Source organism: Phoenix dactylifera, chromosome 1 (genome assembly GCF_051530095.1).
Source record: "Phoenix dactylifera cultivar Ajwa chromosome 1, Ajwa_hap1_PhDact_Kaust_v1.1, whole genome shotgun sequence".
NCBI classification, from domain to species: Eukaryota; Viridiplantae; Streptophyta; class Magnoliopsida; order Arecales; family Arecaceae; genus Phoenix; species Phoenix dactylifera.
The window spans coordinates 36,771,755-36,796,593 of NC_143190.1; the positions used below are offsets into that span (position 1 = coordinate 36,771,755).

Here is a 24,839-nt window from a genome sequence, read left to right on the forward strand (position 1 = left end):
ATACGCCAATTTACAATATTCAAACATGTCAATTCCAAATATAATCCACATACAGATTTAACCTCGAAAAACATTCTGCACTAATACTACGAAAAATCTTTCTTAGCCCACTCCAATAATACGGAAGATGTATGTATAAATCACACTCTAATAATTAGTAGCAAAACCAAAAGTACGATCATATCACAACCCATATCAAGTTTGAACTTCCAAGTCATCTAAATAATATCTGAACATGGTATAACCGGTATGCCATTTTTAATCTTCCTACACTTATCTTAGGTCAAACCTCTCTTATCATAATCAAAAACAATTTATACTTTCCTTCCACACTCATCAAAAACCAAACCCTATGCATACATTTTATCACAATGCCCAGTGATCTTACACCTTAAGCACTGAATTTAATGGTCATATCCCAAGTGATCATAACCTTAAGCTATGATATATTTCTGTCACGATCCTTAGTGATCTTAAACATATGCTCAGATTCCAATTTGTCACAATTTCCAATAATCTTAAACCTCAAACTCTAATGCCACTAAGGTCACAGTCCCTAGTGGTCTTAAACCTTAGATTATAATATCATTCTTGTAACAATCTCAAGTGATTATAAACCAAATCTCTGATAGTTTTTCTATCATAATTCTCCACTGATACTCACCTGAACATAAACCCTAGGATACCTTAATTTTAAGCTCTGATACCACTCTGTCACGCCCCGAACCCATCAATCGGGTCCGGTACGCGACCGGCCGCATGAGCCCTAGAGTAGTGCCCTAAAGATCATGCAAGGCCTAAGATAAACAACAATTCGATAATTCCACAGTTAATCACTTAAATCAAATATATAAATCCAACTTGACCAGATAATCAAATTGGTTCATTTACAAAAGCTTTCAATATTCATTGATATCAAGATAGACTAAGCAACTAATGACTCTCATACTTGCACTCTGCGCTCATCCCATCCATGTCTATGCATCCTGCAACTCTGAAAAAAAAGAAAGAAGAAGGGGTATGAGCTTTTCCAGCCCAGTAAGAATCCCAACAGCCACACACAGTAATAATAATAAAATAATCAAAACATCAAATAAATGCCATTTCATCTTTTCAAAAGCTCAACAAACAACAAGTGTATATAATCAGTACATATACACAAATCCTTTTTCACATTATGTGATCCATTCCCGTATTACTCTGATTCCCAAGTTTTCAGACTTTTCACTTCTGGCTTTGGACTAACCAAGATCATGACCCAGTCCAAGACTGCACAAATCCCACGCATAAGCTCGTGGCAGCTATCCCACGCGTAAGCCCGTGGAGGCTATCCTACGTATAAGCTCGTAGAGGCTATCCCACGCGTAAGCCCGTGGAGGCTATCCTACGCATAAGCTCGTAGAGGCTATCCCACGCATAAGCTCGTGTCAGCTATCCTACGCATAAGCTCGTAGAGGTTATCTCATGACAAGGTTAGTCCAACCCATTTTACATGTCTAGTTTTACATGTTTAATCACATTTCAATCACGTCACATATTTTCATAATTTCTCAAAAATATGTTATTCCTTTCCAATTTAATTATTTCAATACTTTCATAATAAACAAAATGCACACCTCATAGTGTCATACAAGCTCAAAAATAAATAGCAACATACTGATAAAATATATCCAACGATAAATCCAATATATGCATAAATAAAAGTGCTCAGATGTAGGGATTCTTACAGAAATTTGTGGACTGACTCAAATACGGATCCGGATCACAACCTACGAGCTGGGGTGCTGAGTCCCCTAATCAAAACCTCCTGGCTCCGCTGACTCCTCCCCTACAACATCAGTTACCAATCACAAACTAAATTATTTAATATTTAAATATTCTAAACCATAATTCACATCTATTATGGGGTCCATCACCAGATCCCCAAACATCTCAATTCCTCCAAATCTAGGGCAGTCGGGGTGGCCCGACTCCCACCCTTGTACCACCGGTCTATGTCGTCGCCAGCCGTGGCCGCTGCCATGCCGGCGATGATGGCCGGTCCCGGTGAAGAGACCAAAAGAAAGGGATGATCCGTCCCTCTTCATGGTTGAGAATACATCTCTCTCCCCCAAATCCTTTTTGATCCAAGGGCAACAACCATGGTGGCTGTGCCCTCTCCTTCCCCAACTCGACAACACCACTGGCCGAACCATCGTCGGCCGCCTTTGCTGCAGTCGCCGGCGATGGTGGCTGGCCAAAGAAAGAGAGGAGAGAAGATCCCTCTTCTTCTCCTTCCCTTAGAACCGAAAGGGTCCTCCCCCTTTTTCTGCATTATTGACAGAAGGCAAGCATCCTCACAGCCACCATGATGGTGGCTCGGCTCCCCCCCCACCCCAGCAGCCACGGTGGCCCACGACCGCCGCCGCCGTCGCCACCGGTGGCCATCCGACGAGGGGAAGAGGAGGAGAGGATGGGATCCCGAGGAAGAGGACCTCGGATCCACCCTCCCTCATCACATACACAGCCTAGAAAATCCTCTCCGACCTTCATACGAACCCGACCAGCCCCACCGCCATGCATCTCGGCGGCCGGCGGCCGGCGGCGGCCAAAAACTGGAAAGAAGAGGCGGAAATAGGGGTACCCTGTTTCGGGCTCTTCTCCGACGATTCATCGGCCAAAAACCCCTCCCACACGACTCAAAAATGAAACGCAAGGAAGAAGCCACGCTTACCTCTGTCCGATGGGGGTGCTCCGGCGGCCTTTCCGGCGACAAAATCGGAGAGGAAGCTCGGGTTTCCACGTGCGGGTCCAAGGCTTCTTCTCCCGATTTGTGGGGGATCTTCACCGAGGGAGGGAAAAGCTTCCGGCTTCCTCCGCAGCCGGCCGGTTCTCGGCTCCGGCGCTGGATCTCCTCCGGCGATAGACCCCACGCCGCCGCCCCTGCTGCAATCCTCCTCCTCTTCCACGATCGTGCCTAGGGCACGATCATAAAAGGGAGACGGGCCCGGTCTTTTCGGGCCGGCCCGTTATCCCTTTCTCTTTTTTTTTTTTTCTGGGTTTTTACACCGTAGAGGAGCGTCGGGATGGCTGTTGCAGATGGCAAACGGTGGAAAGAAGCCTCTGAGGATGGCGGATCAGATATGCAAATATGGAGAAAAACACCACAGTGGGCCACATGAAGGCACTACAGAAAAAAGAGATTTTAACGACATGTTTTTGCCGACGCTTGCTGCAAGCATCGGCAATGTTCCGCAGAGCGCCAAAAATAGCCGACGCATTTTAAAAGCGTCGGCAATATACGACGCTTGTTAGCGTCGTCGTAGAGTTGGCCTAAAACGACGCTTATTAGCGTTGTTGAAAACCAAACCCGCGTCCGCCCCCCTCCTCCATCCTCGATCGACATATCAAGCCCTCCTCTGCCTCCTCCTCCCTCCTCTGCCTCCTCCTTCTTCTGCCTCCTCCTCCCTCCCCTCCGGCCTTCTTCTGTTGCAAGAAACCGGTTCTTCCTCTCCCTCCGCCCGCACCCATCCCGCCTCCTCTCTCTCTCTCTCTCTCTCTCTCTCTCTCTCTCTCTCGCTCTCTCGCCCTCTCTCGTTTCTTCTTCGCCCCGATTCTTCTCCCTTCCCCCCTCCCGTCGCCTCGATTCTTCTTCATCCTCTCCCTCCGAACCCCGCATCACCTCCCACAAAAAATGACCGACGCCGAGCCCTCCTCCCCCTCCTCCGCCGCCTCCGTCGACTTTTCATGCGACGCCGTCTGCTCCACCTCCGCCACCGCGGCCGAGGCCAGCCCGCCGCCGTCGTCGGTGTGCTCCGCCTGTGGCGGCCCCACCGCCTCCATCTCCTCTGCCGCCAGCCGCCACTTCCTTGGCTTCGTCGCCGATCTCTCCCACTCTGTCCGCGGCCGCAAGATCTCCGACCCCGTTCCCCCCCTCCCCCAAACTGTCACCTCCCTCCTCTCCCTCCTCCAAGCCTAGAAGGGGCTAGTGCCAGAGCACCACCCCCATTTCATTGGGACCTACTGGGGTGCGGTCAGCACCAATTTCTGTGATGAGATTGTGGAGTCAGCTGATGCATATGTCTTTGTTGGCCCAATCTTCAACGATTACAGCTCTGTGGGTTATTCTTTGCTGATCAAGAAAGAGAAATCGGTGATTGTGCAGCCCAACCGGGTGACTGTTGGTAATGGCCCTTCCTTCGGTTGGGTTTTCATGGCTGATTTCTTAACTGCACTTGCACAGAAGCTCAAGAAGAATACCACAGCCTTGGACAATTATCGACGGATCTTTGTACCACCCTGCCTTCCTCTCAAACGCGAGAGCAATGAGCCTTTGAGGGTCAACATCCTTTTTAAGCATATCCAGGCAAGCCTTCGACAAGTTTTGTTATTATCTATCGTTCTCTTATTAACCAATTCTTTTCTTCAAATAATTTTCGTTAAGGTTGCCTTCTGTTCTAGACTTCCCGTTGTTATTTTGGCTGCAAATTTGTCTAAAATTTAAATTTAGTGGCACTATTTTCTTATGCATTTAGCCTATATACGGGTTTACTCCGTGAGCCTCAGTTTGCCAGAAGCTTGTGAGATTGAATTTGTTCTGCTTTTTTCTTTCGACTTTTAATCTTCTCTATCTCCCTCACTCTTTGAGCAGAACATGTTGAGTGGAGATACGGCGGTTATCTCAGAGACTGGTGACTCTTGGTTCAACTGCCAAAAGCTTAGATTGCCGGAGAATTGTGGGTAAGTAATCTTCTTGTAAGTTCTATGTCAAATTGTTGACTATGATTTGATCTTCTAATTCTAGAACCTTTAGCTGCCTCTTGTGCTCATACTATAACATTATGCATATATGAGTTCCAGATGCAGTATGGGTCTATTGGATGGTCAGTTGGTGCCACTCTTGGATATGCGCAAGCTGCCAAGGATAAACGTGCAATTGCTTGCATAGGAGATGGGAGCTTCCAGGTATACTTAATGCACCGAGTTAGTGTTTCCAGTTTGGTTAGGATGAGATGGGAGCTTCTGTTTTCTATGTTTACCCACCATTTAATAACTCTTCTGCATCATTGCTCAACTGTTCTTTCTTCTTCCTTTAGGTGACGGCGCAGGATATTTCCACAATGATCCGTTGTGGGCACCGAAGCATTATATTTCTGCATATTACAGTATCAATACATGATACATTGCGATCTTTGTGCCCTGCTGATCATCTGATTGCTGTAGCCTGGTTATTTTTGTGCAGCTATACTGCTAGAGAGAGAGATGTTAGTGCTGATAAAACATCTGAACAACGTGCTCTGCTTGTGGAATCTAGAAGGTGAGAAGTCTTTCTATTTTAATCCTTTGATGCATAATGATTATATAGTTGAGTCCGTTTGTAAAATTGCCATGCTTGGCACAAAAGACTGTAGTACTGATATTTAAACACTTCTAGATGCTGGGCCAGGTATTATCTTTTTGACAAGATTCTCTTTAAGTTAATTGTTCATATCAATCATTATATAATTCATTTTACTACATTTCGCTTCTAATTAGATGAAGAGTTAGGTCTCTCAACTACATTTAATATTTATTAAATGGATTTTAATTCTTTCTGCTGATCCTGAAAAGTTGGGTTAGGTCTTGTATGGCTATGAATGCTCCATCTTTTTGACCCCTGTTCCTACTCCCCTTTTCACTCGAACCTGAAGGAGAAACTCAAGCACAATCCCCTTGTCACTCACAGAGCGCACCAAACGAGCTGGACAAAATGGAAGAGCAGAGATTTGATAGAGCGAGCTGCTCAGGTATCTTCTGGAATAGAAGAAGTTGCCATAGAGAACACCAATGCAATTCAGAGATAAATGCTTGATTTGGCTTTTGCTTGTGAATAATCCAGTTCATAGAATCGCAATGAGAGAGATGACTGGCTATTGTTTTTTTAGTGGCTTGCCCCATTATACATCTTCTGTGCTTCAGCTATGTATATGTTATTTGCTTTCTCTTGGTATTTCAGTAGTCAGCTGCAGCCTCCAAATCTTTCAGGTAATTTGAAGGTTAGGATTGATGGTCTTGTAGTTTGTTGTAAATTATTGTATCAGGTCCATGCCTTTATTTGTTGGCAAATCATTGGATTTCTGATTACATTCAGTAATCAAACCAGCAATAGTTTCTTATCACTTAATGTAGCAAGTTTGAGTTGCCTATGATTTGCTATTTTATTTGGAGTGGGCTTATTATGGTGATGTGTTTTCCCTTACAGTTAATCTGTTTTCTTCGACTGTGATTATATATACTTCTGCATGTTTGATTCACACCTATGATCAAGGTGAATACACATGAGTAGTGTTTCTATTGATGCGGTAGATATTATGTTGCTGGAGAAATGCACTCGAAGCTGAAACGAAATTGCTATATGCTATATGCAACCTCTCTTCTAGCAGAAAAACCTATATGCAACCTCTCTTCTAGCAGTTTTATTTAGCAACCTCTCTTCAAGAATAACAGGGGCCAGGTACCAGGCGACCTCTTGTTTCTTCTGTGTCTAATGGAATAGTTCTCCTCCATCGTACCCAGTTTCGTGATCTAACGCATCCAAGGCTCGTCAGCATTTAAGGAATGTAGGCTTATTATTACTACATTTGGTATTGGCTAATTGTCAGGGGTTTATATAATGCTGTGTGTTTATAATTTACATTCGTATTTTTATTTTTTTTAAAAAAATAGCAATTCCGACGCTTTAAAGTGTTGGTAAATAAAAGTTGTGGCACGCCTACGCCGATGCTAGAAAAGCGTCGGCAAAAATACATTTACCGACGCAATAAAGCGTCGGCAAAAACAAAGATTTTCCGACGCAAATGAGAGCGTCGGCAAAAATGATATTTACCGACGCTTTAAAGCGTCGGCAAAAACACAGAATTGGGCATCCGGATGCTTTAAAGCGCCGGCGAATGTCATTTTTGCCGACGCTTTCCTTAGCGTCGGGAAAGCCTTGTTTTTGCCGACGCTTTCTCTTAGCGTCGGCAAAAACTTTTGCCACTCTAGTATCGCCAACGCTTTTGCGACGCTTCTGTTTGCGTTGCGGGAACTTTAGCCGACGCTTATAAGCGTCGGTAAAGATTATAAAAAGCGCCGGGAAAGATGAATTTTCTTGTAGTGAGGGGAGGACTCCTAGTTGGACTAGGAATCCTAGTGCGGTTTGGAAAGGGGGTGGCTGATTTGGTTGGCGTGTGTGGATTCCTAGCCGAAATAGAAATCCTATTGCGTTGGCATAAAAGCGAGAGATAAGGGGGCAAGTGGCATGGTGGATGAAGAAGTCCTTAACGGCCAAGGACTTGTTGAGGGTGGGGTTCACGCGTGGGAAGAGATGGTTGTGGTATGGCCGGTGGCTAGCACTAGGATCTCCTCGTTTGTCAAGTTTGTCAAGGAGTTCTTGCTGAAGATGGCATTCTTGGAGAAGATGAAAGCATGCCGATGACGAGGTCCCACTGATGAAGATCTCTGGAAAAGGTAGGAAAGGATAGGATTGAGATGAAGGAGTTTTGGAGACACAAGAAGAAGAGATTATGGAGACGCAGGAGGAAGAAGAAGATGGCTTCACGCCAAAGGAGAAGAAAGAGGTGTCGGCCAAAGCCAAGAAGGGATTATTTCATTCAATGCTTGATGCCCTAATTCATGGGGTGTGGCCTTTAAATAGGCCTTACATCATGACTCAAACGTGGCCCTCAAGTCAAGTTAATCAATTGACCAACTCAATCAATTAACAACTAACCAAACTTGGACCCTTACATCAAATAATCCCTTACCAAAATTGATCCAATCAATTGACCCAATTACATTACTTAACAGCTAACCCAATTGACTTGTTTAATTACAAAACAATTGACCAAATTAACTTGACTAAAACAAAAGCAAATGACCAAATTGACTAGATTAAACAAAAGCAAAATGCAGCAAAATAAAAATGTAGCAGACTCAAATGGACCCAATCTGGGGGCCCTGATGTCAAACTTTGGTGCGGTGTGAGTAAATGGCTCTGATGGCTCCCTCATCTGAAGGAACGACTCTGATGTCCCTATTAAAAACCCTTCAAGTCGTCATTAGACTAGGACTATTGTTAGCTCAGAAGGCCTATGGTTGGGGCCTCAAGGGTTTCTTCTTGAATAATGACATGAAATTAGCTGCTGAGAAAATTTTTGCAAAGTGGATGGATGCATTGCAATATGGAGAACCAATAGATGGATTCTCCTTTGGGTGACGCCAAGCTATAAATTCATGCTTACAAGAAACACTAGCTCTCGTAAAAAAGGTAGTTAAGTAATTGTTCATTTTACAAAATTTCAAAGAAATAAGCATGCATTTAAAAGAAATGGCAATATGAAAGTGCATGCATAGAAACTAGTTATTCTCAAAAACAACTTCTCAGAGTCATACTGCAAGAACAAGGAACTTATCTCACAGTTCTCTCTCATGACTGGATTACTAGATTGTTTCTTCTAGAATCATTTTACCCATTGAAAGATTCCATTTTGCCAGACTTCGTGAAATCTGAACATGTTTTCACAGGAAAGATTTCCCAGAAGAATGTTCAATTCGAAATTCCAAGCAAAATGTTCAATTCAAAATACAAGTCATGGAAATGCATTCCAGCATATCATTTCTCTCTGTAGGAAACCAAGCAAGTGTTCAGTGGACCATTCTTGGGGCCAAGGTAACTTTGATATCCTGCATCCCACAAACCCTGCACCTGAATACATATCTAGAGAGGGAAAAACTGCAAAAGGTAAGGGTGGACCAAAGCCAACAGAACTTTGATCTGCTTGTTGGCATCACACTGCTCTCGGCATGCACTGGAGAGAGGTTCCAGGTTCAAAGGCAGAAAATGGCATTGCCACAGTTTTTCTCAAAATGAGTACAATCTAATTTCAACACTGAAAAACATAAATAACCAAAGTGAAAAAACAATTAGAAAAATGATATTTTTAGCAGCAGGTTCCTACTTATTCTGGATGGTAATTTGCAAATAAAACATGAACCTATTCTAGTTTGAATGCCATACTCTGGGTTTATCATCTACAAACAGATCCAGATATTTGGTTTCAACAGATTGTGAAAAAGCTCTCTCGGAAGCAACTTCAGAAATTGGCTTTCATACAACATACAAAAGGCTAAACTTCATAGCAGCAGGAATTAACAAGATAGAGGATGCTACAGCAGCTCCAAATAAACGATGCGAAATTGAATATGCTGCACTCAGCTGTGGCTTCTTCAGAGGCAGATGAGGTGATAATGGATGGTTTGAAACAACTTCGGTGGATTCAGATAAGGCTCGACTTGCATGGAGGGCTCGGCTTCCATGTGAAGAATTCATTGGCTGTGAACTTCCCAAATAGAAGAAGATCGATCCGCAAGGGGACCTAGTGAAAGTTCTGTAGACCCCAAGTTGCTCAAGGATTGGAAGTGACTGACGAAGCGAACCTGTATTACAATATCCAGATCTGGTGCCTGTGAAAGGATTTGAAAAAATTGAATGCAGCATGAAGTTAGCACCATAATGAAGCAACTATAAACACATAGTACCATCAGAACTCAAGAAATCTAGTAAATATTAATAGCATAAGCTCAGATGCAAAACATAGGCGGCTAGCTGAGATCAATAGGAATAGCTGAACTAGCTAACCACTTAATTAAAACAAGCTTGCTACAGATGCATGACCAGCAACCATAAGACTTTATTTTACGTCTGTGTGGAGGAATACAAGGTGAGTTGCTTCCTCGCAGAGATTGCACCAACAAAGATATTTCAAGGAACAATTGAAACCAGAGTTATAGACCGAAACATTAAATGCGTGCTTAAACAACATGTTAATAATTAAGTTGTCACGCCCCGAACCCAGCACTCGGGTCCGGTACGCGACCGGCCGCATGAGCCCTAGAGCAGTGCCCTAAAGATCATGCAAGGCCTATGATTAACCAAAAATTTCAATAAATCCACAATTAATCTAGTAATTCAAATAGAGCAGTCCGACATGTCCAAATAAACAAATTAGTTCAATTACAAGATCTTCAAATGTTTATCGACATCAAAGAAGGATAAACAACTAACTAACTAATGACTCTGGTGCTCGCACTCTGCGCCCATCCCATCCAAAACTATGCATCCTGCAACTCTGGTAAAGAAAAAGAAGAAAAAGGGGGGTGAGCTTTATAGCCCAGTAAGAATCCCTACACATCCATACCAACACAATAATAATATGAATTCGAAAACCACGACAAATCGATGCACATTTCATGAAATCTTAAACAGTTTCCATAAGACTCAAATAATCAATATAATTATGAACATCAAGCATCAATAAAAGTCCATAATTATACATCAAACATCAATGAAAATCTGGCCACATAAGAATGATATAGTATATATATAGCTTATAAATCACTATGACTATTTTCAATGCTTTTTCTTCCCATTCCATGTTAACTTGATCCGAATCAATTATCTTTCCGACTTTGGGTCAAATCTTAGTCACATTTCTCAGCCTGTGGTGGGGCAACCAAAGTATCACATTTTCAGCTTGTGGCGGGGCCTGCACATTATAGTTCCACATTTCTAGCCTGTGAGGGGGCCTACCAAAGTAACACATTTTCAGCCTGTGGCGGGGCCTGCACATTATAGTTCCACATTTCTAGCCTGTGAGGGGGCCTACCAAAGTATCACATTTTCAGCCTGTGGTGGGGCCTGCACATTATAGTTCCACATTTCTAGCCTGTGAGGGGGCCTACCAAAGTACCACATTTTCAGCCTGTGGCGGGGCCTGCACATTATAGTTCCACATTTCTAGTCTGTGAGGGGGCCTACCAAAGTACCACATTTTTAGCCTGTGACGGGGCCTGCCATAATAACAAGATAAACCCAAAGTCCCTTTTCATGCAATCCAGTTTACATCCACACATCAATTTCTTTTTATTTATTTCCGGCTTTAAACTAACCACGATCACGTTTCCAGCCCGTGACGAGGCAACCAATATCACATGATTAGTTTAGAGCACCACATCCATCAGTCCAATTATGTAGGTGTAGGTTATGCGCATGCATGCATCCATCATGATACCAACCACAAGCGAATACGATCATAATATCAACCACAAGCCAACACGATCAAAATATAATTTAATAAAACTATTTTTGATTTGTCTGGATCATAGCATATCATATATATCTAAGTATATATATATATATATATAAAATTATATCATGCAGGATTGGTGTACAAGGATCCTTACCTTTGTTGAAAATTTAGACAACCAATCACCCGCCCTCACGGCGATAAAGAACCGGAATGCACAGAATCCTGCTCAACGTCCTCTCGTCCAACAGATTGTTCCCCTACAGAACCAAATCATCATTAAAATTTACTCAAGATATATGATAATCCAGGACCCCTGTTTAATCCTCTAAAGGGTCCTCTAAAATCTAGTATTCCAAGACTATTCAACAATCCATGATCTCCCTGATCCAAGAGTAAAAGGAAACCCAACAACAATAAACAGATAATATAATAAAAGGGTTATATAATAAGAGAAAGAGAGGGAAAAGACCCTTTCTCTTTCTCTCTTCTTCCTTCTTCCCGACGGAAAGGGGAGAAGGAGGTTCGGCCGCCGGTGGCCCACGGCTGGCGACGCCCCTGGTCGTCGGCCTGTGGCAGGGCCGGTGTGCCGGCGGTGTGTCCCCGACCGGTGACGACCGGCCGGAACAAGAGAGGAGAAGGCCGAACAAGGCGTCGGCTTCTCCATCAACCCGGCAGCTTTCCGGCCTCATTCCCCAAGGAGATAAGGGCCAAAGATGATGGAGGAGAGGGAGAAGATGCTCACCTTGCCTCCGGCAAGGTCCTCCCGACCGGATCGATGGCGAAAGCTCCGATCCTCCCCACGGCAAGGTAGAAACCCGATCTCTTCCTCTCTTTTTTTTTTTTTTTCTTCTGTGTGTAGAAGCCCTCGGTTGATGCCCTAGGGAAAGAGAGAGAGGAGATCTTCCTGATTCGGTAGGTTTTTATCGCCCTAAGATCCTCCTTCCCGGTGGATTCGGGAGGAGGGGAAGGCTTCCGAAAAACAGGGGAGGGAGCTTTTCGATTCGGGAGACTCCCTCCCCCATTTTCACGAGTTGGGCCGCCCTTCTCAGAGGCCGGCCCAACTCAAACGTGGGTCTCTACATTCTCCCCTCCTAAAAAAAAATTTCGTCCTCGAAATTGACATACCTGAGGTTTCAAAAAGCTGCGGATACTTGACTTTCATCTCTTCTTCGAGCTCCCAAGTAGCCTCCTTCTCCATATGATTATTCCATTGTACCTTCACAAAAGGAATGGTTCGATGTCGTAGTACCTGATCTTTTCTGTCCACAATTCGTACCGGGAACTCCTCATAGGTCAGATCCTCCTGAAGATGTAATGGCTCATATGCTACCACATGACTCGGATCTGGAACATATTTCTTCAACATTGACACATGAAAAACATTGTGCACACCGGATAAAGCCGGTGGTAAAGCCAGTCGATACACCACCTTCCCAACCTTGTCCAAAATCTCAAACGGACCAACATATCTAGGGCTTAATTTGCCACGAACCCCAAATCTCATCACACCTTTTGTAGGTGACACTCTCAAGAAAACATGATCTCCAATTTGAAATTCCAATTCTCTCCTTCTATTATCAGCATAACTCTTCTGGCGACTCTGAGCTGTACGAAGTCGTTCTCTGATCACTTGCACCTTATCAACAGTCTGTTGTACTATCTCTGGACCTAACAATTTCCTCTCACCCACGTCATCCCAACAAATAGGAGATCGGCACTTCCGGCCGTACAACGCCTCAAAAGGAGCCATTTGTATACTTGCTTGATAGCTATTATTGTAAGCAAACTCTATTAGTGATAAGTGGCCATCCCATGCTCCTCCTAGATCCATAACACAGGATCTCAACATGTCTTCCAAAATCTGGATGGTTCTTTCTGACTGTCCATCGGTTTGGGGGTGGAAAGCTGTGCTAAAGCTCAATTTGGTTCCAAGAGCCTTATGAAGACTCTTCCAAAACTGTGATACAAATCTACTGTCTCTGTTTGACACAATGGTAACTGGGACCCCATGCAACTTCACAATATGCTCTATATATAAGCCTGCCAATCTCTCTGAGGAGAAACCAACTCTGAAAGGCAAAAAGTGTGCTGATTTGGTTAGTCGGTCAACAATTACCCACACGGCATCATTACCTCGTAGGGTTTTTGGCAAGCTAGTCACAAAGTCCATGGTGATATGCTCCCACTTCCATTGAGGAATAAGTAAAGATTGTAATGGTCCCGCAGGTCTCTGATGTTCTGCTTTTACCTGCTGACATACTAAACACTGGGCTACAAATTGAGCAATATCCTTTTTCATACCACTCCACCAAAAATGTTTCTTTAAATTCTGATACATCTTTGTGCCTCCTGGATGCATTGTATAAGCCGAGCTATGAGCCTCCTCTAAAATTTCATTCCTTAATTCTGGAACTTTAGGGACGCACAATCTGCTACCGAATCTTAAGGAACCATTCTCATGCACATGGAATTCGCTTTGAACACCAGACTCTACTGTTCCCCTTACCCTCTGTAATTCTGAATCCTCTTTTTGAGATGACTTAATCCTTTCAATCAAGGTAGGCTGCACTATAAGATTAGCAAGTCGTACTTGAGGATCATGCAGTCGTACTTCAATTTCATATCTCTCCAAGTCTAACAAAATGTTTCTTTGTATAGTGATCAGAGCCGCTAATTTACTTGAAGATTTCCTGCTTAGAGCATCGGCCACAACATTTGCTTTTCCCGGATGGTAATTGATAGTTAGATCATAATCTTTTAATAGCTCTAACCATCTTCTTTGCCTCAAATTCAGCTCCTTTTGAGTATAGATATACTTCAAACTTTTGTGGTCCGTAAAAATTTCACAATGTTCACCATATAAATAGTGCCTCCATATTTTTAAAGCAAAGATCACAGCTGCTAACTCCAAATCATGTGTAGGGTAATTCAGCTCATATGGTTTCAACTGTCTAGAAGCATAGGCTATCACCTTCTCATTCTGCATAAGAACACAACCGAGGCCCTTGCGTGATGCATCACTATAGATGTTGAAGCCTCCTGTTCCAGATGGAAGGGCCAATATCGGAGCTGTCACCAATCGTCTTTTCAACTCCTGAAAACTCTGCTCACAATCCTCCTTCCATTCAAATTTTACTTGCTTTTGGGTTAGGCGGATAGAGGCATGGCAATACGAGAGAATCCCTCAACAAATCTCCGATAGTATCCCGCCATTCCCAAAAAACTGCGCACCTCGGACACATTAGTAGGTCTACTCTAATCAACTACTGCCTCTACTTTCTTTGGGTCGACAGAGATGCCATCCTTGGAGATCACGTGCCCGAGAAAGGTGATACTGTTTAACCAGAACTCACATTTCTGCAACTTGCCATAAAGCTTGTTTTCTCTAAGAGTTTGTAATACTATCCTCAAATGCTCCTCATGCTCTTGTGGACTTTTTGAATAGACTAGAATGTCATCAATAAATACTACCACAAATTGATCTAGATAGGGTTTGAACACCCGATTCATAAGATCCATAAAGGTTGCTGGTGCATTTGTTAACCCGAAGGGCATAACCAAAAACTCATAGTGTCCATATCTAGTTCTGAATGCTGTCTTTGGTATGTCTTCAGCCTTTATTCTCAACTGGTGATATCCGGAGTGTAGATCAAGTTTTGAGAAGATTTGTGCCCCTTGCAGTTGATCGAACAAATCATCAATTCTCGGTAAAGGGTATTTGTTCCGCACTGTCACTCCATTTATTTCTCGATAATCTATGCAAAGCCGAAAACTGCCATCTTTCTTTTTCACAAATAGTACAGGAGCACCCCAAGGAGAAACACTAGGCCTGATGAAACCCTTGTCCAACAGCTCCTGTAGTTGTTCCTTTAGCACTTTTAATTCAGCTGGAGCCATCCGGTATGGGGCCTTAGAAAATCGGTCCAGTGCCAGGAATCAAATCAATGGAGAATTCAACCTCTCTATCAGGAGGTAATCCTGGCAAATCCTCTGGAAAGACATCTGGATATTCCCTCACAATGGGAATGTCTTCTAGCTTGAGTTCTTCCAGTTGGGTGCCCATTATCACGGCTAAGAATCCTTCATCACCTTTCCGAAGGAGTCGCTTGGCCTGTATGGCTGAGATTACTTTTGGCGGAGGTAACACTCTGTTGCCACTAAAAGTAAACTCTGGCTGACCAGAGATTTAAAATTTTACTGTTTTCTCGAAGCAGTCAACAATGGCATGATATGCTGCTAACCAGTCCATCCCAAGGATCATGTCGAAATCCTTCATCCCTAGGACTAGTAAATCTGCTTTCATTTCCCTGCCTTCAATATTCAGATACAATCTTTGCAGACAGAGTTAACTAAGATTACATCTCCATTAGGGATGGAGACACACAGTTCAGTCTCTAGTGGCAAAGAAATCAATGTACTATTTCTTCCAACAAAATCAGCAGATACAAAAGAATGAGTAGCTCCAGGATCAATCAAAATATAGGCATTCATGGATGAGATTTCAATTGTACCTGTCACCATGGTGTTAGAGGCGTCGGCATCGTGTTGTGTGAGAGCATAGACTCGACCCTGAGTTCTAGGCCTCTGCTGTCCTCCTCGTTGTTGTTCATTCTGAGATACTTGATTTGCTGGAGCTCCCGGAATAGGCTGAGACATTTGTCGAGCCTGTTGCTCACTGCGATTAGGACATGTATTTGCCCTGTGGCCCTGCTGGCCACACGAAAAGCAATTCCCATTGAACCAGTTGCACTCGCTCTGATAGTGGGGTCCACCACATCTATAGCATTTCACAGTATCCTTGCGCTGAGCCTTATCATTCACAGTAGTTTGTTTCTTGGGCCTGAATTCAGTATTTTTGCCATGCTTATTTTGTAACTCAGCTTGTCTGTTTCTCTTTTTCAAAATTCTTTTCCTCTCTTCTTGAGTGTCATTCAAGCCCCTTTCAACTAGCAAAGCCTTGTTAACCACATCCTTGTAGGAAGAAAGCTCGAAGGTAGACACCTGTTGTCTGATTCGGGCTCTAAGTCCACTTTCAAACTTTTCAGCTCGTTCTCTTTCATTCTCCACCTGTCCTGGGGCATACCTAGCCAGTTCCTCAAACTTTGCAGCATACTCTGCGACCGTCATATTCCCCTGCTCTAACCGGGTAAACTCTCGGAATTTCTGCCGTCTCACGCTTTGGGGAATATACTTATCATGGAAAAGCTCCTTAAATCCTTTCCAAGTCAAAGATGTAGCATTCTGTCCCATCCTTCCTCTTTCCACATTCCACCAAATATCCGCTTCTCCCAGCAGCATAAATGTAGCAAAAGTGACCCTATCCTCATCAGGGCATCTCAGGGCATTGAAAACTTTTTCCATTTCATTCAGCCAAGTCTCAGCCTCTAAAGGGTCAGAAGTGCCTTTAAAAGCTGAAGGTGCAAACTTTTTGAATTCTGCCAAACTGACATGATGCTCTTGCCGACTTGTAGCCCCCTGTAGATACTGAGGAGTCACCTGCTGCTGCTGATGTTGTAACTGTTGCTGCATGAATTGTTGCTGCTGTTCCATGAAGCGTTGTTGCATCTCCATCATTCTCATCATGTCTGAACGGGAAGTAGCTTGTTGTTGCATCATTGTTTGCATCATCTGAGAAGCACTCAGTGGTTCGTTAGGCTGAATTCCAGGCTCACCCGAGGTTCCTGTCCTTGGAGTTTCCGGGGTTCCCATTTCCAGAGCACTACCAACAGGGTTGACGTGGTGTTCCTGCGGGTGCATACTCCTGGCTGGCGAGGGTGGAGCACCTTCTTGTTGTTCGGAGGGCGTCCAAGCAGCGGAGCCATCGGCAAAGTGAGTCGGCCTCCTATTACGCCCACGTCCACTCCCTCGTGCCATATCAACCTACACAAGTTACTTTTAACATTTTAAGATTGCAAAGAAAATGTATCTATGGAGTACTTTAGTAAGTCATTTAATATTCTTCTCCCCATTCACTCTCATCTGAACCTAAACCCTAGAATACCTTAACCTGGCTCTGATACCACTCTGTCATGCCCCGAACCCAGCACCCGGGTTCGGTACGCGACCGGCCGCATGAGCCCTAGAGCAGTGCCCTAAAGATCATGCAAGGCCTATGATTAACCAAAAATTTCAATAAATCCACAATTAATCTAGTAATTCAAATAGAGCAGTCCGACATGTCCAAATAAACAAATTAGTTCAATTACAAGATCTTCAAATGTTCATCGACATCAAAGAAGGATAAACAACTAACTAACTAATGACTCTGGTGCTCGCACTCTGCGCCCATCCCATCCAAAACTATGCATCCTGCAACTCTGGTAAAGAAAAAGAAGAAAAAGGGGGGTGAGCTTTACAGCCCAGTAAGAATCCCTACACATCCATACCAACACAATAATAATATGAATTCGAAAACCACGACAACTCGATGCACATTTCATGAAATCTTAAACAGTTTCCATAAGACTCAAATAATCAATATAATTATGAACATCAAGCATCAATAAAAGTCCATAATTATACATCAAACATCAATGAAAATCTGGCCACATAAGAATGATATAGTATATATATAGCTTATAAATAACTATGACTATTTTCAATGCTTTTTCTTCCCATTCCATGTTAACTTGATCCGGATCAATTATCTTTCTGACTTTGGGTCAAATCTTAGTCACATTTCTCAGCCTGTGGTGGGGCAACCAAATTATCACATTTTCAGCCTGTGGCGGGGCCTGCACACTATAGTTCCACATTTCTAGCCTGTGATGGGGCCTATCAAAGTATCACATTTTCAGCCTGTGGCGGGGCCTGCACATTATAGTTCCACATTTCTAGCCTGTGAGGGGGCCTACCAAAGTATCACATTTTCAGCCTGTGGCGGAGCCTGCACATTATAGTTCCACATTTCTAGCCTGTGAGGGGGCCTACCAAAGTATCACATTTTCAGCCTGTGGCGGGGCCTGCATATTATAGTTCCACATTTCTAGCCTGTGACGGGGCCTACCAAAGTACCACATTTTTAGCCTGTGACGGGGCCTGCCATAATAACAAGATAAACCCAAAGTCCCTTTTCATGCAATCCAGTTTACATCCACACATCAATTTCTTTTTATTTATTTCCGGCTTTAAACTAACCACGATCACGTTTCCAGCCCGTGACGAGGCAACCAATATCACATGATTAGTTTAGAGCACCACATCCATCAGTCCAATTATGTAGGTGTAGGTTATGCGCATGCATGCATCCATCATGATACCAACCACAAGCGAATACGATCATAATATCAACCACAAGCCAACACGATCAAAATATAATTTAATAAAACTATTTTTTGATTTGTCTGGATCATAGCATATCATATATATCTAAGTATATATATATATAAAAAAAATTATATCATGCAGGATTGGTGTACAAGGATCCTTACCTTTGTTGAAAATTTAGACAACCAATCACCCGCCCTCACGGCGATAAAGAACCGGAATGCACAGAATCCTGCTCAACGTCCTCTCGTCCAACAGATTGTTCCCCTACAGAACCAAATCATCATTAAAATTTACTCAAGATATATGATAATCCAGGACCCCTGTTTAATCCTCTAAAGGGTCCTCTAAAATCTAGTATTCCAAGACTATTCAACAATCCATGATCTCCCTGATCCAAGAGTAAAAGGAAACCCAACAACAATAAACAGATAATATAATAAAAGGGTTATATAATAAGAGAAAGAGAGGGAAAAGACCCTTTCTCTTCCTCTCTTCTTCCTTCTTCCCGACGGAAAGGGGAGAAGGAGGTTCGGCCGCCGGTGGCCCACGGCTGGCGACGCCCCTGGTCGTCGGCCTGTGGCAGGGCCGGTGTGCCGGCGGTGTGTCCCCGACCGGTGACGACCGGCCGGAACGAGAGAGGAGAAGGCCGAACAAGGCGTCGGCTTCTCCATCAACCCGGCAGCTTTCCGGCCTCATTCCCCAAGGAGATAAGGGCCAAAGATGATGGAGGAGAGGGAGAAGATGCTCACCTTGCCTCCGGCAAGGTCCTCCCGACCGGATCGATGGCGAAAGCTCCGATCCTCCCCACGGCAAGGTAGAAACCCGATCTCTTCCTCTCTTTTTTTTTTTTTTTTCCTTCTGTGTGTAGAAGCCCTCGGTTGATGCCCTAGGGGAAGAGAGAGAGGAGATCTTCCTGATTCGGTAGGTTTTTATCGCCCTAAGATCCTCCTTCCCGGTGGATTCGGGAGGAGGGGAAGGCTTCCGAAAAACAGGGGAGGGAGCTTTTCGATTCGGGAGACTCCCTCCCCCATTTTCACGAGTTGGGCCGCCCTTCTCAGAGGCCGGCCCAACTCAAACGTGGGTCTCTACATAAGTAACAGGTGGTATAGATGACATGAAGATCCCTTGATTGCATCATCCAGTGCTGTAAAAGGAAATTACATCTTCATGTTTTACTCAGCCGAATTTCAGAGGCTGGTATACTTTTACCTTGCAAGAGCATTTTCAGATCCTCTGTTTTGTTATTCTGATCCTAGTGTTTCCAGATCCTGCAAACCTCTAATCTTCCACCTCCCCCCTCTTCCTATAACTTCCCTGTATTTTTACTTTCTTAATAAATCTGGGTGGCTGTTTCGCTGCTCGATCAAAAAAAGATAATGAGGATATTTCTTAAAGCCGTGGAAATATGAACCGACTAAACAAAACGAAGAAAAAATCTAGAAAATAAGGACTTTGTGAAGCTATTATCCTTGTATATAGTCGTAATCTGGAGTCACTAATACATAAAGAATGCAAAAATGTAACTAGGATATATACGTGCACATGTATCTATATACTGAACTTGAAGGTTACCTGAAGAATGGATGTAGGAGCGGCATCGAATTCTCTTTTCACAGCATCTGTATGGTTTCGGAATCAATACGTATTAAAGGTATGCGAGCAATCTTTGGCCAATCAGCTCCTCCTCTTTGGCATCGATCCTTCAACAAAGGGCATCCATCGATGTGTAATTCTTTGAGCGAAGTAGACAGGCCATTCCCTGGGAGTGAGCTAACCTTAGGGCAGCTGGATATATCTAACTTCCTGATAGAGGGAAAATTTGCCAAAGAAGTAGGTAGGCTTTCAAGGTTCTCGCAGTATTGAATATTCAGCTCTTGAAGGGATGTCAGTTGCTGGAACCATAGCTCCTGTTCCCTTGTAAAGTTGGCCATAACATTACACAAAGTAATAGACATCCGCTGCAGTGAGGGAACGCTTCCCAACAGAATCCACAGATTTTGACCAAGGTTCGTGTCGTCTATGTTGAGAGAATTGAGAGTTCGCAGTCCCTGCTCCTCGTGGAGCTGCACAGGTTCTGATGACTCGATGAGCTTAGGACATGCTGAGAGTTCTAGGCTTTCAAGAGTAGTAAGGAACCGTAACCCACCCCCAACTAACCTCATCTCCCGGCAATTCCAAAGTTCCATATGTTTGAGAGCACTCAAATGTGATAAACAAAGAGATACTTGGGCGTGGTAATCCTTAATCCGTAGGTTGGTGAGAGAGGTGAGACTCTGCAAACATCCGGGCAGTGCATTGCCGAAGTCACCACAGGATTCGATTCGGAGCTCTACAAGCGATGAGGACAGGAAGAGGAGGGGAACTTTCCTTAGCTTGTAGCAACCTTGGAGGTGGAATATACGGAGGCGGGGTAAAAATTGTGCGCCATCTGCTTCCAACCACTCCTCCCATTCCTTCAAGTTATCAAATGTCAGTACCTCGAGGGATGGAAATGCCACGCCAGTGTCACCATAAATTTCACGACCAATTCGTTTTACGGCAGGCATGTTATTAATAGAAAGATCCTTGAGGAAAGGCAGCTGCCCTAGTGGCGGCAGACTCTCCAACCTGCCACAAGAATCTAGAGAAATAAATTCTAGATTGGTGAGAAACTTGCTTTCCACCAACCAAGTTGGAAATCTGGTACCTACATAGCCCCTGATCCTCAGCTCTTTAAGACTGGGATGTGGTTGGAGGCCTTCAAATATCTCCTTCTCCGCATCAGGAAGTCTTCTTGGATCTAAATTCTTTACTAAATGCAATGCAGTTAGGTGTTCTTTGTCTTTCAACATCGCCTCCATGGCCTCCTCCTTACTATTGACATTCTCAAGATTCTTGATCGCAAGCCGTCTCCGAAGATTTCTCAAGCCCTTCAACTCTCCAATCTCATGTCGCCTCTTCTTTGTGACTTGGAATTCCTCTAATTCTTGAAGGTTGATAAGATCTCCAATCCCAGTAATTAGAGAAATTGTGTCCGCTTCTCCATATAAATGCCGCAAGTTGATTAATTTGTTCATGTCTTCGGGCAACCTTTTAAGGTGGCAGGATCGCATCCTCAGAACTTGAAGATGGCAAAGCCTACCAAATGATTTGGGCAGCTGTTTGATCTTAGTGTAGGAGACATCTAAGTACCTTAGATGTGATAACCCACTGATAGCATCCGGTAGCTTCTTCAGCTTTACCTGACTGTAAGATAAATCCAAGACACGCAGGCTTTTTGATTGTTTTAACATGCCGTCAAGAAAAATGGAAAATCTTTTAGAATCACAATCACCAAAGAATAAAATGGACCGTAGATTTTGAAGTCTACATGTGTCCATAATTGCATCCATTTTTTTATCAATCCTCAGAGCCAGGTGGCGAATTGTCTCCGGAATTTCTCCTTTCTCATCACTGATGACCAAACACTCATCCAACGAAACATAAACTGCCAATTCTCTTATCAGACCATGCATCACATACTTGTCTGTCGGAGTTGGTAGAAAAAAGTACCTGCGAGTTAATTCGTCAAATATCTGACCCCCGATGTCTTCCATTCTCATTCTTACCCGACTCCTGTTCTGGATAAAACCTTGAGCCATCCACATCTGGACTAACCGGTCTTTTTCGAAAACATAGCTCCTGGGAAATATGGAACAGTAAGCGAAGCATTGCTTTAGATTTGCATTCAAGTGTTCGTAACTTAAAGCCAGAGATGGAAGGATATTGTCTAAAACATATTCATGTTCCCACCACTCACTTTCTAAGATCATCTTCCAGTAATCCTCATCCAGTTTCGAGTTCAATAAACTTCCCAGTACCTTTCCAGCTAGAGGTAAACCATGTAGTTTTTCAGATATTTTCCTTCCTATTGTTTGCAATTTTTCCCTTCGCTCTTCCTCAAGAATTTTTTCACCGAACGCGCAATGTTCGAAAAGTATCCAGTAGTCATCTTCCGGTAGGCTCTTCAATTCTATCGGGTCCATCGTGCCCATAACTTCTGCTACTACTGGACTCTGTGTTGTCACCAGAACCATGCTTCCTTTCGCTCCAGATGTTAAGACACCTCGGAGTTCTCTCCACTTGCTACCTATCTCATCCCACACATCATCAAGGACAAACAAAAACCTCTTGTTCCTTGTAGCATCTCCAACTTTCCCTAGAATGCCATCCAAACTAATATCGTCCGGGATTCGGTCGTGCACCGAGTCATATGTCAGCTCTTTAGAAATTCGCTTGACATCAAAATTGTCAGACACATAGACCCACTTCCTCAGCTCAAAATGCCTTGCTACTCTTTCATCATTATAAATAAGTTGAGCCAGAGCAGTCTTGCCAACACCCCCAATGCCTACTATAGGAAGAACACCAAGACTCGGGTAGCTACTACTCCCAGCCCCACTTTTGATGCTAGAATCCGGTTCATCAGCTAAATGCAACAACACATCTAATATCATGTCTCTCTCTCTGTCTCTCCCAACCACAATGTCCTGGATAATCGAGCTGGTCTCTCTGGTCACACTCCTCTGCTGTGAGTTGTAGTCCTTTAATTGTTCTTCCATACAATTGATATCAAGATAAATCTTTTCAAGATTTCCCGCAAGATTCTTCAAGTTTTTCAGGTCATCATCGGACATTATAAAATGCTTGAGAAGCTTAACAGCGGGGGATACGAAGTCGCTCACCTTGCTCTTGCCGTGCAGCTTATCATGAAGCTCCTTGAATTCAAGCTCATCCAGCACGTCGTCAGCCTCGTAGGCAGCATCTTTGAGTTGCCTCAGCCATGTGGCCAGAGCTGGGTCCCTGATCGGCCTCCCCTCCGCTGCCTGGATCACGGCTCGGATACGAGGAAGCCTGGCCTTTACATCCTCCGCCATAGCCTTCGCACCCGTGAGCAGATCATATTGGTCGTCTAAATGCAGCGAAACCTTCTCAGCCAGTTTATTTACGACGCAGGTTGCAAACCATCCTCCGACTATCATTCCGATCATCCCCATATCCATATTGGAGGACACTCCGGGTGCACAGTGGTAGTCTTGCTCTCCGTGACCTGAAGACGGGAAGCTTGCAATTTTAGGCGGTGTGATTAAACCTACCGACAAGGTGCATCAATTGAAGACCGCGTGCTCGTCTACCAATGCATCAATTGAATAAAATATAGCATTTTTAGCAAAATGAAATACAATAAAATAAAATACAGCATGTTAGGTACGTACAATATTGCAACTGGACAAATGCAGATTTTGAAAATGACGCTAGACTCCAAGTCGCAAGTTTATAATGTGAATCTAATGACGGTGCGAGCAATTATTTCACATTGCTTGTCCTTGATGTTGACCACGTAGAAATTAAAAGGGCTAGTTTTCTTCAGAACAACACTATTACCAAGAAAGGCTACCATGAGAGGAATCAGTTATGCTATGGACGGCACAAAGCAGCGGATCCGAACTCACCATCATCATGGGTTAGTGATTTATAAATAGAGGTTGTACCTTATGCGGAGAAAGAATTCATTTTTCTTTACGCAAATCCACCGATAGATCATGCACTAGCTGCTTTGGACCCATACAAACATATGAATAAAAGAATTTGGAGTGCTTTGAGAACTATAGAGAGTGCAAAGTTACTGCAAGTATTGGCTTTCATACATCATACACAAGGCTAAACTTAATAGCGAGAGCTAAGAGAATTAGAGATGCCATAAACGCTCTAAAAATACGATAGGAAATAGAATATGCCGCTAAGGCTGCAAATGGGTCGACGGGTCGACCCGACCCGACCTGATCCGACTTAAATTTTAGAACCCGCGGTCCCCCGACTAAGATCGGGATGCCCCGCTGAGTCGACAGCGAGCCCAAGCTCCCTCGACCTCGGAAAGCATCGCGGGGTCGGCAGTGAGCCCTCGGCCTCGTGCACGATCCTCCGACTAAGGTCGGGATGCTCCGCTGAGTCGACAGCAAGCCCAAACTCCCTCGACCTCGGAAAGCGTCGCGGGGTCGACAGCGAGCCCAAGCTCCCTCGGCCTCGTGCACGATCCCCCGACTAAGGTCGGGATACCCCGCTGAGTCGACAGCGAGCCCAAGCTCCCTCAACCTCGGGAAGCGTCACGGGGTCGACAGCGAGCCCAAGCTCCCTCGGCCTCGTGCACGATCCTCCGTGTTGCCCAGTAGATACGACCCAAGAGGAGGGGTGAATTGGGTCTTTTAAATACTTTTATACTACTTCTGAAACTTTTTAATTAATTATGCTAAGTTGTATAGATGCACAGTGAAATTTAAACTTAGCAACAGTTTGATGTATTGAATGAGAATTGATTAAGTAAATTGAATATGCTTGCAACTAAAGGATGCGCGGATAAGAGTTAAGCAAGCAATTTATCTAAGTAAGTAAGTGAGTAAGTTAGACAATGACAAGAAGCATCACAAACACAACAAACATATAGTGGTTCGGTGCACCCCAGCACCT

At 43.9% G+C, this 24,839-nt stretch overlaps 3 protein-coding genes across 9 annotated transcripts; 1 reads left to right on the top strand and 2 right to left on the bottom strand.

Annotated features, from left to right (window-relative positions):
• Nucleotides 1-4,018: 4,018 nt before the first annotated feature.
• Nucleotides 4,019-5,134, top strand: LOC120106773 (pyruvate decarboxylase 1-like). Its single transcript, XM_088723338.2, has 4 exons — nucleotides 4,019-4,345; nucleotides 4,631-4,719; nucleotides 4,840-4,944; nucleotides 5,076-5,134. Exons 1-3 carry the CDS (start codon nucleotides 4,193-4,195, stop codon nucleotides 4,925-4,927), a joined length of 330 nt encoding a protein of 109 aa, XP_088579464.1. The 5' UTR covers nucleotides 4,019-4,192; the 3' UTR covers nucleotides 4,928-4,944; nucleotides 5,076-5,134.
• Nucleotides 5,135-8,910: 3,776 nt separating this feature from the next.
• Nucleotides 8,911-23,474, bottom strand: LOC148715203 (putative disease resistance protein RGA4). Of its 7 annotated transcripts, XR_016413158.1 has the most exons (4): nucleotides 19,929-23,474; nucleotides 18,518-18,620; nucleotides 17,341-17,404; nucleotides 8,911-10,127 (listed from the first exon to the last, which is right to left on the bottom strand). XR_016413158.1 is itself a non-coding variant. In XM_039119828.3 (2 exons), the coding sequence occupies exon 1, from the start codon at nucleotides 23,375-23,377 to the stop codon at nucleotides 19,967-19,969; it is 3,411 nt and encodes a 1,136-aa protein (XP_038975756.3). In that variant the 5' UTR covers nucleotides 23,378-23,474; the 3' UTR covers nucleotides 8,911-9,462; nucleotides 19,929-19,966. The 7 variants fall into 7 exon arrangements, 2 of the variants coding, with proteins under 2 accessions (XP_038975756.3, XP_089786814.1); XR_016413160.1 differs by lacking the exons at nucleotides 17,341-17,404; nucleotides 18,518-18,620 and adding an exon at nucleotides 19,518-19,711 and having other exon boundaries at nucleotides 8,911-9,462; XR_016413159.1 differs by lacking the exons at nucleotides 17,341-17,404; nucleotides 18,518-18,620 and adding an exon at nucleotides 19,455-19,711 and having other exon boundaries at nucleotides 8,911-9,462.
• On the bottom strand, nucleotides 14,998-16,844 carry LOC149768609 (uncharacterized). Its single transcript, XM_089930643.1, has 3 exons — nucleotides 15,447-16,844; nucleotides 15,329-15,394; nucleotides 14,998-15,261 (listed from the first exon to the last, which is right to left on the bottom strand). The coding sequence occupies exons 1-3, from the start codon at nucleotides 16,842-16,844 to the stop codon at nucleotides 14,998-15,000; spliced, it is 1,728 nt and encodes a 575-aa protein (XP_089786769.1).
• Nucleotides 23,475-24,839: the final 1,365 nt, after the last annotated feature.

Coding starts and splice junctions, on each gene's coding strand:
- LOC148715203 (XM_039119828.3), bottom strand. CDS start 23,377: ATGGATATGGGGATGATCGGAATGATAGTCGGAGGATGGTTTGCAACC.
- LOC149768609 (XM_089930643.1), bottom strand. CDS start 16,844: ATGCACCCGCAGGAACACCACGTCAACCCTGTTGGTAGTGCTCTGGAA. Junction 15,395..15,446: donor TCTCCATCCCTAATGGAGAT/GTAATCTTAGTT, acceptor TATTGAAGGCAG/GGAAATGAAAGCAGATTTAC. Junction 15,262..15,328: donor ATGATCCTTGGGATGGACTG/GTTAGCAGCATA, acceptor ATCTCTGGTCAG/CCAGAGTTTACTTTTAGTGG.
- LOC120106773 (XM_088723338.2), top strand. CDS start 4,193: ATGGCTGATTTCTTAACTGCACTTGCACAGAAGCTCAAGAAGAATACC. Junction 4,346..4,630: donor TCCTTTTTAAGCATATCCAG/GCAAGCCTTCGA, acceptor CTCTTTGAGCAG/AACATGTTGAGTGGAGATAC. Junction 4,720..4,839: donor AGATTGCCGGAGAATTGTGG/GTAAGTAATCTT, acceptor TATGAGTTCCAG/ATGCAGTATGGGTCTATTGG.